Here is a 20,268-nt window from a genome sequence, read left to right as displayed (position 1 = left end):
ATCGAACACAATAACTGTATTAATTATGACATGGCATCATAATCAATACAAATATTTAATTAATTAATTAATTAATTCCATTGTAGCAGACAAATAAAGCGTAGGAATTTAGTAAATACAAATGACCAAAATTAATATGGAAAACCCATTCCATTATTATTAACATCCATCTTATTTAATATATATATATATATATATGAAAATAGTTCCCCATAAGATCTATGAATACCACCAACCCCATTTGTTAGGGCTAAAAGAACACAACCAACGTCCAACTCCATCCCCGTCGTCTCGTCTCTGTCTCGATCTCGATCTCGGTCTCGGTCTCGGTCTCGGTCTCGGTCTCTCTTGTGTGGGCATAGAGCCACCAATAACATCATAAAAAGTAAATTATAAAACACTAAAAAACCCATGCCCACCACCCTTCTCAGGTATTTATAAATAGTGAAGGACCATGGGAAATTGGTCTCTCAAGACCGACCGACCAACCCTGTACACTCTTAACCCTCAACCATCCACATTATATCTCTCATTCATATCTGGACCACTTACACCGCATTCTATCTCTAAACCTCTCCCCTCCTCTACCCAATCCTGGAAGAGAAAAAAAAAAAAAAAAACAATCAAAACTAACCCCAACATAACAATGGCGTTAATTTTTCAATAGTAAAAAACATGAAGGAAAAGAAGAATCATTCTAAGAATAGAAGCAAGTATTTTGTTTTGCACGCCCCCACCCCCTTTCTTTCACCCGCCGTACCAAAAGAAAAACGAATAGAATTTAAGGGAGCAGTAGTAGAGAGAGACCTCTAGTGGAGGAAGGGGTTTCTCTGTTCTTCCACATGTATTTTGATGAGATTATTCTGAAGGCTCCTTCGTTGGAACTGTATAAGATAAAAGGTGCAACATTTACCAAACTCCTCTTGATCATAAGGAGTCGAAGTTGTTGCGACGACAGTGCTCGGCCCCGTTGTTAGATCCACCAACAGACATCGAGCGTTGAGCAAAATCTATTAATACTCTTTTTTGGTGCTCGTCAGTATGGGGAAGGCTTGCCCGTAATACTTCGACTGGCATTTCTTGACTGATGGCAGTGGCTTGATCCAAGACAGCTACTGCTGGATTCTGTGGAGATTGTCTGAGTAGTGATTGCATGATACTATCGTACTTGTTCACACAATACTTTGTAAGAAGGCCAAAAAATTCATCGAACGAAGCCTGCCAGAGAGAACGGTGAGTAATGTTGTAGTTACTCGCAGCATGAGGGTCGGTTAGGAGATCCGTGGCCCTCTCGAGAACAGATTTCAAAATCAAGGACGCCCCATCTCCAGCAGGGGACCCTAGAGGGCGAAGTGGAGGTTGCTCTGAGGAACAAACTACAGCCGCAAGACATGCACTTAGGGCTCCAAGATCCATACTCTGGGTTTGCAATGAGACAATTCTTGCAAGTTCACTAACAGAATCTGCTGCCCCAGGATCAGAAGGAACACTACCAAACAGGAATCTTAAGTGACGGAAAATAGCCATACAGACTATTTGTTTGAGCTCACCACCGGGTATGAGCAGCTGAAGGTACTTTCCGAGAAGCTTTCGTCCCTTGGGAAGAGAAACCAATCTCAAGAAAACGAAATCATCTTTAGGAGCCAGCCCAACTGTGTGACCATCTTTACTGCATGGATCAACTATGTGAAGTGATGCAGCCAGTCCTTCCAACAGGACCTGGCGACGTCTTCTTAACTGAGCACCGGCATCTTGGAACTGATTGAATTGCAGTAAACGATCAATATCATCCACGTCAAGAAGCAGACAATGACCATCCTCGATTGTAACTCTAGCTGCTAGCATAGGCTCCTGTTCAAGGGGCTTCTCAGAAACCTTTTGATCAGAGCTTCCACCAACAGACGAACTTGGAGGATCCACTTCAAGAAGAGGGCGAGGTCTACGAATTGATGAGAATGGAACCCTACCGAGTGCTTCGACCTGAAGAAAAGCATGTGGCTCATTATTGGCACGGGCATGTGGTGGAAGATCCCTTAGTTGATTAGGACAAAAATGATGCCTCAACTTTGCTCCTGCAGATTTTCTTGAAAGACAAGCCTGATGATAGTAGTCATCTACATATGGATCATTACTGTGTGTTGCTGCAAGCTGCATTCTAACAATATTCTCTAATTCATCGGCTCCCATATACTTGGATCTACAGAAAGGCCACCCAAAGTTATTCCTAAAACTACTGGTCTCATTACCCTGATGGATAAAACGAGGGTTCTGTCTACCTTTCTGAGACCTAGGCCTTTGATCCCTCATATCCGGTACGCCGAGCATGGCTTCCAATTTGTTCATTAAGTGGGGTGGGCCTGAAGATACATGGGAATTAAAAAGATGGGACTGAAAACCTGGTAGAGAACCACCAAATGGAGGCTGAACAGGATGTTGCAACCTATGCTGCTGCTGCTGCTGCTGCTGTGGTGGCTGTGGTGGTAACTGTGGAAATCCGTTCTGATTCGGTAACTGTTGAGGCAATAAATTGTTTAGGTGACTGGAATGTTCTCCACGAAACATGCCAATTTGGTTGACCCATTGGCTCTGCGGTCCACCGTTAGCAGAGAGACCAGAGTTAAGTTGCGGCATATTTCCAAATCGTGATCCAGAAATGAAACCAGCAATCTGAGAGTTTGGTGGTGTGAGATTTGATGGAGATAATGATACTACATGGCGTCCAGAAGGAACAAAAGGCATGTTTAGATGGCTTGAATGCTGGTTTGGCGAAGCATGAGGAGATATTCCGCTAGGAGGATATGAAGACTTTGGGACCGAAATTGGCTCACTAGAGAACTGTTGGTGGTATTGCTGCGGCTGTGGCTGCTGATCAGCGTAAGACGATGTCCTATATAAAGACGTAGATTCAGCAAGAGAGGAAAAATGTGGATGTGATGACCATCTTTTTCCTTCCTGAGCACTTTGCACATTATAGCCTTGCTGGGCAAGCCAATTAGAGAAGCCCTCCTCACGTGCCCATTCATTAACTGACGAACCTAGAAGAGTAGATGAGAAAGACAAAAAGAACATGAAGGAAATCAGTCAACCATGAACCGACAAATGAACTGTACATTCAGTGTTGTGTAACAAAGAAAAGACAGAGATCTCGTTCGAAACAAGCTTGTCAGGATTAAAGATGTTGGAATTAGATTACAGACTATGGATGGGTCAAGACGACGAGTAAAGTCTCCATCTCCAAAAGCGGGGTGATTAGGTTCGAGTCTGAATTGATTGGGTGGTCGGACGCAATCTAATAGTAGTATATATTTAGGGGTGAAAAAAGCTAAATCTGTCATCTGGCTCCTTCCACGCAAGATGACTAGGATCAAAATAGTTCACAATAAGGGAAAAAAATTGGCAAAAATCTAACCTCTAAAAATACATTCCCAACATTAACATACAGAATCCAAGCTATGAATGCTCAAATTAACATTTTCAAAAGGTCTATAATACTTTCCTCAAGTAAAAGTTCACCTAAATTGTGATGAAGAGAATAAGAAATGGACATTTGAAATAAAAATAGTATTAAGAACTGCAGATTTTAAAGTTCTCTTCAATTTTCCCAATTCAATTTTGAGAATTGAAAGGCTAATAAAAAATAAAACATAAATTTTGCCACGGTGAAGTTTTCTAGACCCACCTTGATGGAGGGAGTTTAGAGCACCAAGTAATGTTTGTCTGCGGCATGAAGCCATTTTATGTTACTGGACCATCTCGATAATAGCAAACTATTCAATACGAACTATTACTTGAGAACTACTTTAGCATCACAAACAGTTGATAGGCAAAACTTACTTTCTCTCAATGCTCTACCTCCAATAACTTCCGTAGGCCCGCTACCAACCTCGCTCAACTGAAAGGACACAAAGTAATAATCAAATAGAGATAAAAATATAGAAACATGTCATTCATGCAAAGGAGTTCTACAAGGTTTCTAACCCTTTCAAATGAAGAAACAAGATCGTCAATATCAGATGGAGGTCTAAAGTCCTCACTCTGCAAACCATAGAAAGGAGTTAGTTAAATCCAATTATGTAGCACTTATGAATTATAAATGATTACCAAACATTTGAGTTAGTTCTTAATATAAAATGGCACATTTTGTAACAGAGCAAAAAAATACCACGGTAGCTCAAATGCGACTTGTGCAATAAGAGAAGGAGAAAGTGACAAGCTTGCTCGATGTTTTATAAAAGTTCCAAGATTACATCAGCAACAGTTTTTCTCATCAAGACTACCACATGTAACTTCAAAACTTACAATTGTATGAGATAAATCCATGAATTCCCACACCCATCTTATTATGTTGTCTGGATTAACCTAAAACTGATGCATTTTCTTTAGGGAATAAGTCCAAAAGGAATGCAATATTAAAATATCTACCGCGTAAGAGAGACAGGAAAGCTGATTGGCATCTCTAGATCCAGATTTATTTTAACCAATGATTTTTTTTATATGAATAGTCAAACTTTCATTGAGGGCAAATAAAATAATGGAAAGGGAATACAAAAAAATATCAACAAAAGGACCACCTAGGCTAAAAGGGGGCTTCGATCTAAGAAAAATGGTACCTAAGGAATAATTATAAGACTCATTAACCATGGAACCCAAAGAGAAACATTAACCTAACAAGAGTCCAGACCACCTCCCAAGACCCTCTCAACCTCTTGAAAATAATGACTTCTTCTCCCAAGCCCAAAGACCCATAAAATAACAACTCTAAGTAACAAAGGGTGATTAAAGAAGAACACCTCCAGCATAGATCTGCACACATCAGGCCAAGCCACATGAAAAAATCCCAAACCAAGGAGGCAAAATGACATCTCAACAAAAGGTGATCAAGGACCTCAGACACTCTCCTATAAAGGATGCAACACCGTGACCCTGTTCGAGAGAACTTTCTCAACACATGATCCAAAGTGTTAACTTTGCAATGAAACATTTGTCAAATCTGTCACTACTTGGGAATTTCGACCTTCCAAAGCACAGTAAAGAAGGAACCACTAGGAATCGAAGGACAGCATAACCCAAAAGAAGGAGAGAGGGCAGCAATAGAAGGTAACACAGAGGCCACCAAATGAAACCTCTTGGAGGAAAGATGGTACAAACAGGGAAATAACAAGCAAAGGGATATCATAGATACAAAGGGGAAGGAGATCAAATGGATCCTCTAACTTGGGGATACTTTTCATGCTCCATAACAAATGAGTAGTCTTCGGCAATAATTCAAACTCTTTTCGAGTTGGGAAGCTGGTTTTATTGCTACCTTGTAGAATATTTGCTTGGAAATAAACGGGAACGAGCTATTTGGACGTCATAGACAAGGGAAGCCATTTGGGTTCGACCTCTTTAGCAAATTCTTCCCAACTTTTTTATAATTTCCCTCTTTTCTTGATTCCTCATAATTAGATTCCCACCCCCAGACTTATTGATGATTGATTTATCATCAATAGAAAATGGAGATGATGCAAGAACTTCAAATACATAACTACACAATAAAAAACTTCTTCAAACAAAAATTTACGAGATCCAATTTTTCTATAGGGTGATTTTAAATTTAAATTTCCGAAACTTGTAGGGCACGGATTGAACTTGGACTTCTATTCGTTCACATGCAACTACCACCGATTTTAAAAAGAAAACATGTGCATCCAGCTAAAAAAAAAAAAGGAACATAATTGTATAGAACAAAGGAAATAAAAGATACCTCCTTATCAAACAAAAACTCCTCCTCCTTCTCCTCAATCCCAGCAGCAAGGGTATCATCCTCTTCATCTTCTAATCCCCCCAATTCAACCTCCTCCATGACATCCTTCCCAAAAAATGCATACTGCGATGCATCAAACAGAGCATCTTCTGCAACATTGAAAATTAAATCACATCACTTGCATCTTCATTATAAAACTAGAGATCAGAACATGTTTCAGATCTAATCATAAATAAATGAAATAAAGTGACTATCAAACGTCCGAAGAGCGTTATGCATAGAGAGTTTTCTACAAGAATCAAATAAACCACCTCTATAGTTCTCTCCCCATTCTTCCGGTGAAGTTCCAAGAAATCAAAAGAAAAAGAAAACAACAATTCAAATTGTAACTATCGCAAGAACACAAATGGCCTAAACGACATTTACATCATAGAACAACAACAATCGCTCCATGAAACCAATAACGACTTCCTAAGAAAATGACCTAAAATTACTAGGTAGAAAAATTGAGAAACATCGCAGACAACTGCCATAATCCGCAAACAAACAGTTATCGACTAAATTCTTGAGAATTAACATATTCCATCTCAATAACAGGACTAGAACGAAATCCTCACATCCTTCAGAAGATTCGAGAACACAACTGTAAGATTATACACAACAACTACCACCATCCGAGCTCAAATTTCTCAATCACCGACTTCATATACACAATTAAGAAGAAGTTCAAATAAAATGGATCTGAAGTAACAATGATTCAAGACAAAGGTCCAAAAGAGCAGCATAAAGCTACAAAAGAAAAAATTGCATGAGAGAATCCGAGAAGAAAGCAAAAACCATACCCGTTGAATTGGTTCCAAAACGCTTGAGATCCCCGGACGTAGATGCCACTTGAACTCTAGCTCCGTTACCGAAAACATCCATATCTACGACTCAATTACTCGAGACGAAAAGCAATAACATGGAAACCAAATCTTAACCTGAATAATCAAGAAGAACTACGCCGGAATAGGATCGGAAACTAAACGAAACACGAAAACAAATGAAATCGAAAACCCTAACAGGTCAAAATCCTAGGGTTTGAGGGGAAATGGCCTGGACAAAATGAACAAAATGAACAAAAAAAAAAAATATGTACAGTTGGTGGTAGAGTAATACTAGTGTGTCGTCCTCATGGATTGAGCTTTCTTTTCGGTGTGTCAGTGAGGGCTTTTTATGGGTTGAAATTGAATCGGAGAGAGAAACCAAAATTGGGAACCCTAAAAAGAGATGAACACAATCACTGGGGGATTCCAATGCGACAATTCAAAACGAACGCTCTTTTTTTTTTTTCTTTTTTTTTTTCCTGTTTTAAATTTATTTATTCGTGTCTTAATTTTACATAAATGGGAGTTCGTCCTGGAAATTCCTTTTTTTTAAACCATTTGTTTTTCTATTTATATTTGCTTTAACTGTAATTTGTGAATATCTGACAACTGCGGTTTTTTTTTTTTTTTTTAATTAATAGTGGATTAAATTATAATTTTAGTCTATATAAATTTATGTTTGTTATATATATATATATATTTTTTTTTAAATGTTTTAGAAAATAAGTTTATAAATATTTTTTTTGTTGTAATTTTAAAACATATTTATTAGAGAGAGGTTTCTACAGTGTCCCTATCGTCCTTCTTGGAACAGTGCTTGATGTCTAACTAAGATAATATTTGTAACAGCTCATGCCCACAGGTAACAAATATACTCCTTATGGTCCTTGCTGACACGCTGCTTGGTGTCTAACTATGATATTATTTGTAACAGCTCAAGCCCACAGATAACAAATATCTCCCCTACCGTTCTTGCTGGCACACTGCTCAGTGTCTAACTATGATATTGTTTGTAACAGCTCAAGCCCCTAAGTAACAAATATCGTCCCTATTGTTCTCGTTGGCACACTCCTCGGTGTCTAACTATGATATTATTTGTAACAGCTGAAACCGACATGTAACAAATATCATCCTTATCGTCCTTACTGACACACTGCTCGGTGTCTAACTATGATATTATTTGTAACAGCTCAAGCCCACAGGTAACAAATATCGTCCTTATTGTCCTTGATGACACGCTGCTCAGTGTCTAACTATGATATTATTTGTGACAGCTCAAGCCCACAGGTAACAAATATAGTCCTTATCGTCCTTACTGGCACGCTGCTCGGTGTCTAACTATGATATTATTTAACAGCTCAAGCCCACAGGTAATGAATATCGTCTTTATCGTCCTTACTGACACACTGCTCGGTGTCTAACTATGATATTATTTAACAGCTCAAGCCCACAGGTAATGAATATCGTCCTTATCGTCCTTACTGACACACTGCTCGGTGTCTAACTATGATATTATTTAACAGCTCAAGCCCACAGGTAAAGAATATCGTCCTTATCGTATTTACTGGCACACTGCTCGATGTCTAACTATGATATCATTTAACAGCTCGAGCCCACAGGTAATGGATATCGTCCTTACTGGCACACTGCTCGGTGTCTAACTGTGATATTATTTGTAACAGCTCAATTTAAGTATAAATATAATTACCTGTAGAAACTCTAAAATTAAATATAAATTTTAATTTATTTTTTTAATCAATTTAAGTATAAATATAATTAAAGAAAAAAGGGGGAAAAAAAAAAAAAGGGAGGGAAAATGAAGGCCCAACGGGCTTATGTGAACCATTTGGCTTGGCGCATGACATCTCTCAATTTGCACCTTTCAATCTCATTCCCCGCGATAACTATTTGCTTCATCGCCGTCGGTTTGTCTGTTCGGCTTTGGTCCCGGAGCTGCAGCGGGTGGCGGCAACCATGGCTAGAACAGCTTGCTTTCACATTATTCCTTCTCTTCTTCTCCCCTCCAAATCCTCCTTCTTCGGAACTCCCTCGCTCTTCTCCAGAGCTTCTCATTTCGACCGTGTTATGGTGGTTGGCCGACGCTTCTCTTCTTCTTCCAAGATCAGTATGAGCCTCAGAGCCGGAATTGTTGGCCTCCCTAATGTTGGAAAATCCACTCTCTTCAATGCCGTCGTAAGCTAATCTCCGATGCTTTCTCTATGTCTCTTATGATTCAATTTGATGTTGTTTGGATTTAGCGCCATGGAGCTGATTGTTTACTTTCGAAAAAAAACTCCATGGACATTGAAGAATCCGATGTGGAGTTGTTGTTATAGTCAGTGGATTGTGATTTTTTTGAAGCAGGAGTTGTTGCGAACTATTGGATTTTACTGTAGGTAGTTATAAACAGTAGCCATTCATAAATCCCTGCTCTCTGTGGATTTTCGAATTTCTATGGTCTAAATTCCTTATTCACTAATAGCGGTTGATTCGCGTACTCACATGTTTAGGCTACGCCTTAAGAGTTTGACATGATAGCTTTTAAATATTCATTCGGATGATGAGCGTGGTGGATTTCAATATTTTTTAACTGAAAAAGTCGATTCAGAATAAGATTTAACAATTTTTTATGCAAGCTATATCATACTTTGTATTTTACTGATGATAATCATGCCGTTTCCGAGAAATAGTGTGCTGTTCTGTAATCGATTGTGAAAGCTTACTTAACTTCGAACTACTTATCTATTCTTGTGAATTGGATAGCTTCATGTTATAGTTTATACTTCTACTAGGAAATTTATATCAATTTCGCATGACACCCATTGTTTATGATGTTACCTTGGTAGGTCGAAAATGGCAAGGCTCAAGCTGCCAACTTTCCCTTCTGTACAATAGAGCCAAATGTAGGAGTAGTTGCAGTTCCAGATCCCCGTCTCCATAAACTTTCTGATCTCAGCAAGTCTCAGCGAGCGGTCCCAGCATCGATAGAATTTGTAGATATTGCTGGGTTAGTGAAAGGAGCCAGTCAAGGAGAGGTAATGTTTATTCTCACCTCATTGTTCTTTCTCATCATGCATCTCCTTTTTATTTGTCTATCAGTCGCGGTAATTATAGGATTAAATAATAATAACAATAATTTTCCTTCATTTTTTATTACTGCAGGGATTGGGAAATAAATTTTTATCCCATATTCGCGAGGTGGACTCCATACTTCAGGTTTTTTCTCTACTTGATCCTTTAGTTTTTTCCTCATAACAGATGAACTCGCTGGTTATGTCTCTGCAATATCAATTGTCTCGCGACTTTGAACTAAGATAAAAAATGTACATCATTTTTTTTAAAGAACATACTTTAACTTGTTGAATTATTTGTTTGTTTTATAAAATTTGTATTAGCTTTTCTTCCTATACTTCAACGTACACATTCTCTTATATTATTTTTCTGTTGTGTAAGACGCGTGCATGTCAATGAGGTTAAGCAATGCCATGGAAGCTCTAAGTATAATCTGGGTGCTTCTTGCGTTTTTCAGTACAAAATTTTGTACCGATAGAGAGTTTATTATTATTGTTTCAGGTTGTGCGCTGTTTTGAAGACAATGACATTGTTCATGTCAATGGGAAAATTGATCCAAAAACTGATATCGATGTGATTAACTTAGAGCTTGTTTTTTCAGATCTGGACCAGGTAATGTCATTGAAACCTTTAATATATTTCAATGCAAGTTTTGCTTCTTTCGGAATGCAGGCTGTAATCATGCAAAATTTTGCATTCTTCTCCCAACAATCTTAATTCATCATAGATTCATATGGGAAAAGGGGGCAACTTGATGAGATCCCATGCTTTAGAGTTCTACGGAGAAAAAAAAGAGTTGTCTTAGAAGCTGTTTGGATGTTTGCATTTTGTCCCCTCTTCGATCTCTTCTTTCCTTGATGGTTCATTATGATAACATAGAGCTGATCGTGCTAGAGCTTTTATGACTCGATTAAAAGTATTGTATATAAAAAAGTTCTCGTGTTCGATTGAAGAAGAGATGGCATGTCCTCTGACTGGGTTGATACAGCTGTTTTAAGTGCCTTTTACTTTTTCCATTCTATTTATTTATTTTTATGGGAAACAGATACAAAAGAGAAACACACAGCCTAAAGGCCTTAGGGAGCCTTAGGGATGAGTAGTCAGTCCCTAAGCCTAGTTTGGAGGATAAAAAATAAAGGGCCTCCAATCTACATTGATGAGCGAGCATTGCTTGTTACAAAAAGAATTGTGTAAGGCACTCCAAGTGGAGGTAGTAAGCTGACATTTTTACAAAAGAGATCAAAAGAAGAAGTCTTATATGAGAAAAGTCTGCTATTTCGTTCCATCCAAATCTTCTAAAAAAGCGCTCTGGTAATGTTACTCCACAACACCCTTACTTTCTTTTTGAACCACCAAGCAGACAACAACTCTTGCTAGCCATCTTTCACATTTTAAGGAAAACACCAAGCTAGCTGGAACATATTGCAGAGGAAAGACCACCCCTTGTACGGAAAATGACAGTGGAGGACAAGATGGCTACTAGTCTCTGAACTTTTGTTCCGGAGGAGACAGATATTGGGGGAAAGGGCCATTGTTGGGCGTCTAATTTGAGTGCTACTGATTTGATGAGATGGCAAAAATTATTATTACCAGTATCTTTCTTAAGAAATTACTTTCGGTGAAAAGAGAGAAGTAAGGGACCTCCCAACCCATGCCAAAGGAGATTGTTATAAAAATTGAAGAACTATGTATTAGTTATGCTGCCGCTTCGGTTTCTACTTTTGAGCTTAAAATAGAAGTGAAAAACATAATTATTTAGATCATCCCCTTAGTTGGGTGCATCAGTTAAGCAATGTTTAATATTTGTTTTTCTTGTTGAATTTTATATTGGATGCATACAAATGTATGTGCTACTTACGGAGGAGAAAGATAACCCTTGGGACATTGTCTTACAATGTGGTTCATTGGCATAAATTTTTTCATGCTATTCTGCCATCTATGTCGTGTGACTAATTCATTGGATTTCATTGAATGTGACGTCTCCTTGCTCTGTCATTTTGATGATCTGATCAAAACTAAATTGTACATTTTAAAAGAGATGCAGATTGAGAAGAGATTAGAGAAGCTCAAGAAAGGCAAGGCAAGGGATTCACAGTCTAAAGTCAAGGTGTGTTTATCTCACAAGCCTGCTTGTTGCTATAAATTATACTTTCCTATATTGATGTGCTTAATTAACTATTAGACTGCTCTCAAAGTATGATTAAATTTGTTTGTAAAAATCTAACCTGAATTTTAAAATGTTTTGGCCAAAGAAGAATTGTCATTGGCAATGGAAAGATAAGGTTAGGTGTAAATTAAATTACTCGATTTCAAAGCCTAATTAATAGCAGGCATCTAAGGCCCTTTAGTTGAGGCTATTGAAAATGTCAATTCAGTTCAAGTACAAGATGGAACCCAAATCAAATATGTCAAGAACTGAAATGATGGCATGCTTTGAGGGCATTCATGTTGAAATTAAAATGTTTGCTCAGGCTTGCTCTTGTCCTTATAATGACAATCAAATTCATCCCGACTAATTACGTGCCTTTGTAAGGCACTTATCTGCTTGGGCTTAGTCTTCTGTGGACTATTTCAGGACCATAATAGAAAACATTAGTGAAGCAAAGAAATGAAGAATTGAAGTGATTACCGTGAGAAAAGTAAATCCCATGCCTCGTGAAAAATTTAAGAAGAGGAATAAAAGAGAAATAGTGGTGCTCTGTTGATATGGAAAGTAACAAACCCTCGCTAAAACTTTGAAGATGGTAAATTAACAAACCCAAACCTTCGGGTCATTTAATCTAAATTCCATTGGACGTAGGTGGCTACAAGATGTGTATGCATTAATGTAATACTCCAATAAAGGAACTAAATACTAAGGTTGCTAACTTTAACATCAAAGGCTGGTCCAATGACTGTTGTTTGAAATTCTTAATAGTGTTTGCTTTCCTATTGAAAAAATAACTTAATGTACAACGAGTTTACATTAAGATGCAATATAGATTATGATAACCATACGACAGTAAATTTGTATTTAAAGTTCTTTTATCTTTAGAATTTGATATAATTCATGGATATGTTACATCTCTTGTGTCCTTCCTAACAAATAGTGTCCCTATATCAGTGTCTTCTTGGATCCGATCTCCCACATTTCTGTTGATTTGCCTCTTAGATCATCATGATTCCTAATAATGCTTCCGTATCTTCGTATTTTCTTTTTACCCTTCTGTGGTTCACGCATATTACTTAAACTTATTTTCTCTTCCCTTATATCTTCAAGGAAGAAGCCGAGAAATCTGCATTGGAAAAAATCCAGACGGTCCTTATGGATGGGAAACCAGCCCGATCAGTAACTTTAACAGATTTTGAAAAGGATGCTATAAAGCATCTTTGCCTGCTCACAATGAAACCGGTCATATATGTGGCCAATGTTGCAGAATCTGATCTAGCGGAGCCTGCAAGTAATCCTCATGTTGAAGAAGTTATGAGTCTTGCTTCAGAGTTGCAATCTGGAATAGTGACAGTTTCTGCACAGGTTGGGCTGGGACAATTTTTTGGGTGTTCTAAAAATATCTCTCTCAAGTCTCAATAATTTTCTGCAAAATGAAATAGACTAAAAGCCATTGACAATGTTTGATGAAAATCTGAATTGAGGGGCGTCATATTTTCAGGTTGAGTCTGAGCTTTCTGAACTTCCATCAGAAGAGAGGGTTGAATATTTAAAATCTCTTGGTGTAAGTGAAAGTGGCCTGGGAAATCTTATAAGGGCAACCTATAACCTTTTGGGACTCCGTACGTATTTTACTTCGGGTGAAAAGGTAGGGTTTTGGACAATTACTTTAGTATTTGGTTTACAATCTTTATATTAACTGAGAGATCGTTTGTGGGGCCTTTACAGGAAACAAAAGCCTGGACCATACTTTCAGGTTTGCTTCAATTCTACTAATTTGAGGAAATTAATTGACATTGACCTGATTCTTCTCTCCTAACATGCGTGTATTATGTGTGCTGAAGGAAAATTCCTATTTTGATGTATGCTAATTGGTCTCTATGTCGAATCAGATTTTTATTATTTATTTTTCATACTTGGCCCTAATAATATATATATTATGAGAAACCGAATTTTCGTAGGGAGAACAAGGAAAGTATACATAAAAAAAAAAAAAAGTATTGTTAAATTGCTACTAATCTCAAAAATTTAATTTTAATAGCTAAAGTTAATGAGTTAAGTTGGATTTATCATTTAACTTGTTTTTCATACTCATTACATGTGAGCTTAGTTACAATCAGGATTAACGAAGCTAAACACTTGCATGATTTTTTTATTTATGAACTAAGCATTATAGTTTATGCATGATTTGAATACTCTCGGTGTTCAATTGTTTAGATTTATTTTATTTTCTATTTAGGAATGACTGCACCACAAGCTGCTGGAGTCATTCACTCGGACTTTGAGAGAGGGTTCATTCGCGCAGAGACGGTGAGATTAAAAGTCTTATTGTATATCCTCTCATCTATATTCTTTTTCTTCTGCCCCTTATAACCAAATTTCTCCGTAAATCCACCAAAGTTATCAAGATTCACGAGGATCCTTCACTTTATCCCACTAATACACAACACCCCCCCCCCCCCCCAGGTTTTCTGCCTAATAAATCGAAAGTTTGAAGAGTTAAATTTTCTCAGTCCAACTTATATCCTTTTCTTGTGAAAATAAAGAAGCCTGTCGCATTTAGCTTTAAATTATTAGCTGAAAAAGAAAACACAAGTAAACTAATAAAACTAAGTATATCCATCAAAATCCCGTCTGCAAGTTGAGGGAGAAAAATTGGAGGCTTCTTTGAACTAAAAATAAAAAAAGTTGTATGCTTCTATCGTTATGAATAAGTAGTAGTTATCATCCTAAATTTTTCATATTATGGTTTTGTGAATTTATCAAATACAAAGTTCTTGAAACAATTTTTTCTTGTCAATTCTAAATTTCTGAAAAATGGAATGTTCTAATAAGAGTTTAAAGTTATCCTTTACTGAAAAGAAATACCAAGCTTTATTGTACAACTTATTAAATAATGCCATTGTTACCTTATCTTCATACAGATCAGTTAACTTATATTTAAAGAGAAAACAAATGAACAAACTAATGCTAAATGTCAATTGGCAATAGGCCTGTTCAACAAGCCTAAGAATTTACTCGTATCTTTAATTACTCATGGTCTATATTTTCGGTGATGATAATCCATGTTTCTGTGCTTCTCTTTTCTTCTTTTATCTTGTCTTCAGATTTTCCTTTTCTTAGACTTTTTTTTTTTGACTTACATAGGTGGCTTATGACGATTTTGTTGCTGCGGGTTCATTTTCTGCAGCAAGGGAGAAAGGACTTGTAAGTTGGTAGTTTCGTTACTGTATGTTTTGAACTCTAAAATGGTATGCATACAACATGGCATATTTATGGTACAAGATCTTTGAATTAAGTGCATGACTAAGTTCAAGTCCATGGAGTATTTACTGTGGACAGTAGCTCAGTTAATAATATAGTTCAAGCTTAACATATAGCTTAGGAGATATAGCCTACTGGATATAGCTTGTGGCCACCTTGTTTCTCAAACAATTCTCATATGACGGAGGAATAGGTTAAGGTAAAAGTTGCTGAAATGCAATGTTACAAATAGAATGACCGATAATTCTGTGTCATGTCTATGAATAGCCAAATTTGTAAGATGGATATAGTTATGCGAAGTAAATGAAGGAAATGTATATTTTTCTTGATTTTAATGACAATCTGGTCTTTGATAATTCACCTATCAATCGCCAATACGGATAAACCTTGTCAATAAATTATGAGTGTATTGGGTTAGTTTTTTCCTTAAAATGACAGTATTTGGATTAAGAAGTCTTTGGAGGACACGTGGGAGGGAGTGAGGTTTAATGCTTCCTTATGGGGTTCATTAATCAATTTTTTTATAATAATTTATTAGCTTGGTCTTGGTGTGTATATATATATTTTGTATACTCCCATACATTCTTTCCGTTTTCTCAATGAAACTCAGTTTCTTACAAAAAAGAGAAAAAAAAAAGGGTTTATTTGGGTTCAGGATGCTCCCCTTTTTTATGATTTTTGTTAATTGGGATGTTTTCTTGTAACTAGGACTTGGTTGTTTTCTTCTCTTTTGTTGCCTTTTGATGACCTGAGGCCCTATTCGTTTTTGTGTCTGTGTTCTTGTACTTCCATTTTTCTTGATGAAGATGGTTGCCTACTAGAAAAGTGTGGGTATGTGGAGCAGAAATTTGTATTAACTAATTTTCCCTTCAATTAATCTATCTATGGAAATAACTGCAAGTTAAATTTTATGCCTTGATTCTTATGCGGAACATTTATGTCCTTTCTAATTACTGGTTTGTATATGCACTTACTATTATTATGATCTATTTTGACCTATTCTTACCTGTTGAACTGCATGTGATCTTTTATTTTTACTTGGTTTGTAAGAAAACAAGAATTGCACGTGATTTGTGATCTCAACTTCTCATTATTTTGATTTTCCCTGCCACAAAATTTATTTTGGTAGAAAGAACAAAGAAAACTTTATGTTAGTGAAGGATCACACATAAAACCAACAAAGAGATAAGAAATCGTCCTAAGTGGTACCGAATGGAGTTTGCAAAAATGCCCTGTATTTGATACTTAATTAAAGGAGGATTGTTGCACAGCTTTATTTAGCGCCTTCAATTTACAAATCGCAAAAGTCAGGAACTCTCAAAGAGCACTATGCTCCTTCTCTATACCTTCAGAAGCTCTATTGCATTCACTGCAAAGAAACCAACTAAGGCTTAACGTTCACCCGAAGCACTTTGCTTCTACTATAAAAAAAGATGACAACATAAAGCCTGGTCATTAAAGTTCGAAGTCTCAAGGAGCACACCAACAAAAGGAAGTTTATTTAGTTAACATTGTAAGGAGGTTTAAGTAGTTCTGTGTCTGAGCCATATTGGTTGAGAAGTTCACTCGTAGTAAAATGACAACATAGCAGTCCATCTCGAAAAAAATCCTAATGGAAGTGTTTAAAGGCTTCTGCGTTTTAATTCCATGAACAGTGAAAGTAATTCCTCTTCCTCCACTCACTCACTCACTCACTCACTGAAGCTTTCATGTTATGTTGTTGCAGTTGAGAGCTGAGGGTAAAGAATATATTGTGCAGGAAGGGGATGTCATGCTCTTTCGTTTCAATGTTTAGCAGCTGCTGAGTTTGACCAAGATGTCCAAGAAGCAGAAAATATAGTGGCGTTTTTTTTATGCAAGGTTGAATATTTGAAGTTGATTTATCATTTGATGCTTTTGGGAATTCTCATTGTTTGGGTTCGTCTTTTGTTGGTCAATGGGAGCCAAGTATGAGTTGACAATTTTGAATGTAGAGTGCATAGTTTATTGCACGAACAGATATAAATAGGCTACGAAAGGCAGAATTACACACATAATAAAGGTAGGGAGAGTGGTTGGTACCTAGTGGTGGGAAGGGGATCTGTAACTTTTAGTATTGACTCAAGATTTATGTACGAACACTAAAGTTCCTTTCTTCCATTCTTCAAATCCCTTAGTCCCTTTTCCTTACCCGGCAAGTGTTGATTAGTTATCAGGAGACTCAAAATCTAACCTCAGCTAGCAGGTTGATGACAGATCCGACTCATCACACCAAGCGAAAATTTCTAAGAAGATCTATGGACGTCGCAGTAAGGAGACCTTAGGATAACTTACTGAAACAAAGAGGAAATACAATATCTTGTTTTAGGATTGAGGAAAACTTCTAGTACCATAGTTCTTGTTTTAGGATTATAAGACTAGGCCATACATAAAACATACCAAAGCTACCAAAGCCAGACAAGAATTACTAGAAAATATTCTAATAATAACGAATTAAAGAACAAGGAAGCGAACTGTCCAGTTCCTTTCTAGATAAGTCTAGTTTGAAGTGATAGTCGATGGAATCATACTACCAAGACCAAAAGAAGGAAAAGCCCATTTGCCCTGTTTGTTTGTTTGTTATTTAGTTTAATAAATTCTTCTTTTTTAAATATTGGTGATGTGACTAAATATAGATGATAGTAGTACAAAAGTTTCCATATTGTGTTCTTCGATTTCTATGGTCTTCTCGAATTCAAGTAAAGAAGATTAATGGTATGTTTGAAATGATTTTTTAAGTGTTTAAGAATGATAAAGAGTTTTTATCAGGAATTGTAAATCCTGAATTATCAATCTCCAACTGTTGAGTTTGAGAGCTGTAAAGAAAAGTGGAAGCCACTTGATTAGCATCTTTGGCAGTAGGTGTCATAGTCACTCACATGTTCACTATGTTGAATTGAATTTATAGTGATTTTTGTCAGGTTTAAAATCACTTGAAAATATGTTTTTTTTCTTGTTCAAAATTAATTTTGATGTTTAATTGCATTTAGAATGCGAAACCATACATCAAATTGATTTTGAATGATTAAAAGTATATTCAGTGTGGTTTGAACCCGACAAAAATAATTTTAAAGGCACTCAAACCCGCTATGCATTTTATAGTTTATATGAACTGGAACTTTATACTTTAAACTAGTTGCAGAGTGATGTGTGATTGTCTTCCAAAATTACTCATGTCCTTAATATGATCTTTGAAGATATCCCAATTTTGAACTTCATCCATCCTGATAGATCTTGAAGGTTCCCTGGACTCTTGTTACTCGATAATTCTTGCCATTGTAATATTATCTTACCTAACAGATTGTACAGTGGTTTCAAGATCTAAATCAACGGGGGAAATTTGGCTGGACAGAAACAGGTATGTGCATTATTCTCATAGAATTATCTTTGATAATGAATTCTTTTTTTACTTTCTCTTATTGATGATGTCAATGTCCTGAGAGATGATCATTATCCTAACTAGATAGCTAGTCATTGGCAAATAGTGATTTTTGCTTGGCTTCAATGTCTTACTGTATTAGCGATATTTAGAAGACGTATATAGCAATGCTCTTTTTTGCTTCTAAGCAAGACACGACCTGGCTGTTTATTCTTGCTAGATAAGTTTTTAAATTTGCTTTAGCCTTAGTCAAAAGTGCACCTTTAGAAAAGTTAGTCCATAAAATTGAATATACCATTTTGAAAATGAAAGAAATCAATAATTAAACTTTGGTACTTTCGACCCACTTGTCACAATTATGATAGTTTCTAGGCTTAAATACTACTTTTGTCTCTATACTTTTTTTCGCTTCTGTTCATTTTGGTCTTATGATCATTTTAGTTCTTAATACTTTCAAAATGTCCAATTTGATCTACTTTTAAAAATTGACTATTTTGACTCCGTCATTTTCATCTTTTATCTCATTTTTGTTTTCAACCGAAATTTTAGCATGATACTTCATTTACTAAATATCTTAAAATTTTGTTATAAATTTGCATTAAAATGTTTTCACCGTGAATTACTTTCCTGTTAAACTTTTACAAATATGATTTAAAATGGATGCTTTTTAAGACTCCAAATACTAATTTAAATACTTTGAAAATATATGTTGAAAGGACATGAAACCAAGTTTTTATTATATTCTTAGATGGGTGTCTGTGAAACATAAGTATCATTGGCCATATGAGGCAAGTAACTTGTCCATGTCTTGTAGGCTGGTAAATTGTGTATGCTAGACAATGATCTTTTCTTGACCAAAACTACCATAACCTTTTTTCTTTTTCTTCAACAACATAATTATTTATAATAGAAAATTCTGTGTTTTGCTACCACGAATTTCTTCCTTGTCATAATTCTAATAGAGTCTTGATTTCAGCTTAGAAAAATGTTGGTTAGTCGAGGAATGCTGCATGTGGAAATAGAATTTCTTTAATTATTATTATTATTATTATTTTCTTTAAAAATTCATTATTGCCTTTTCTAGCATTATTTAGGCACGAGTAATTTAGTACTTCGATGATGGGGCATGTTTGTTAGGAGCAGAAAGGTGATAAAATATTAATATAAAGTAATCTGTTTTATGTATACACATCAAATGCATAGAAATTATAAAAGAGTTAGTCTCATTAAAATCTGCATTTTGCCCATGCTTGCTTCGGCAGTAGAGACATCGTCATACACTGCTAGATTTCATGTTCCCTTTCTTGTAATTAGGAGATTCCCTTTTTAATTATTTTTTGGGATAATGATATAGATGTATGTATATATTTCCATCTATGCACATGATTTAGCCCAGTCTGGTATAACTTAACTAGAATGGTTTGGCTCTAGTTAGATTATAACTTTGTTTTGGTTTTATCTAGTTTAAATAGGTTGAATTTAGGACATGTTCTTGGTTGGTTCACGGACCCATTTCAACCGAGAGAAGTTATAATATAGGCGCTGATTTTTTATGATAGAAGATATTTATAAATATGAGGTTGGAGATTAGATTCAAGTAAGCCAAAAAAACTTACGAGAAGGGCATCCTTTTCTTCCGTGAACGAGAGATAACTTAAAGGAAAAAATAGGGTGAGACTCAATATCTTACAAGTATTTATGACAACCAAATGTAGTAGTGTTAGACAGTAGTCCTGTGAAAACCGATGAAATAGGTACAAACTGTTCCTTATCA

At 36.2% G+C, this 20,268-nt stretch overlaps 2 protein-coding genes across 3 annotated transcripts; one reads left to right on the top strand and one right to left on the bottom strand.

The window, feature by feature from the left end:
• Position 1: 1 nt before the first annotated feature.
• On the bottom strand, positions 2 to 7,046 carry LOC111797027 (protein PAT1 homolog). 2 transcript variants are annotated; one of them, XR_002815467.2, is made up of 6 exons: positions 6,589 to 7,046; positions 5,747 to 5,895; positions 3,979 to 4,035; positions 3,835 to 3,892; positions 808 to 3,035; positions 2 to 594 (listed from the first exon to the last, which is right to left on the bottom strand). XR_002815467.2 is itself a non-coding variant. In XM_023679889.2 (5 exons), the coding sequence occupies exons 1-5, from the start codon at positions 6,668 to 6,670 to the stop codon at positions 928 to 930; spliced, it is 2,454 nt and encodes an 817-aa protein (XP_023535657.2). In that variant the 5' UTR covers positions 6,671 to 7,046; the 3' UTR covers positions 642 to 927. The 2 variants fall into 2 exon arrangements, 1 of the variants encoding a protein (XP_023535657.2); XM_023679889.2 differs by lacking the exon at positions 2 to 594 and having other exon boundaries at positions 642 to 3,035.
• A 1,420-nt stretch (positions 7,047 to 8,466) lies between these two features.
• Positions 8,467 to 17,236, top strand: LOC111796453 (GTP-binding protein-like protein). The gene is made up of 11 exons (XM_023679061.2): positions 8,467 to 8,805; positions 9,459 to 9,647; positions 9,775 to 9,828; positions 10,186 to 10,296; positions 11,729 to 11,791; positions 12,944 to 13,198; positions 13,335 to 13,481; positions 13,562 to 13,589; positions 14,073 to 14,143; positions 14,981 to 15,040; positions 16,824 to 17,236. The coding sequence occupies exons 1-11, from the start codon at positions 8,587 to 8,589 to the stop codon at positions 16,890 to 16,892; spliced, it is 1,266 nt and encodes a 421-aa protein (XP_023534829.1). The 5' UTR covers positions 8,467 to 8,586; the 3' UTR covers positions 16,893 to 17,236.
• The last annotated feature ends 3,032 nt before the right edge of the window (positions 17,237 to 20,268 follow it).

This window comes from Cucurbita pepo, chromosome 6 (assembly GCF_057944985.1).
Source record: "Cucurbita pepo subsp. pepo isolate OVF chromosome 6, ASM5794498v1, whole genome shotgun sequence".
Lineage (NCBI taxonomy): Eukaryota > Viridiplantae > Streptophyta > Magnoliopsida > Cucurbitales > Cucurbitaceae > Cucurbita > Cucurbita pepo.
This window is presented reverse-complemented; position numbering and strand designations above follow the sequence as displayed.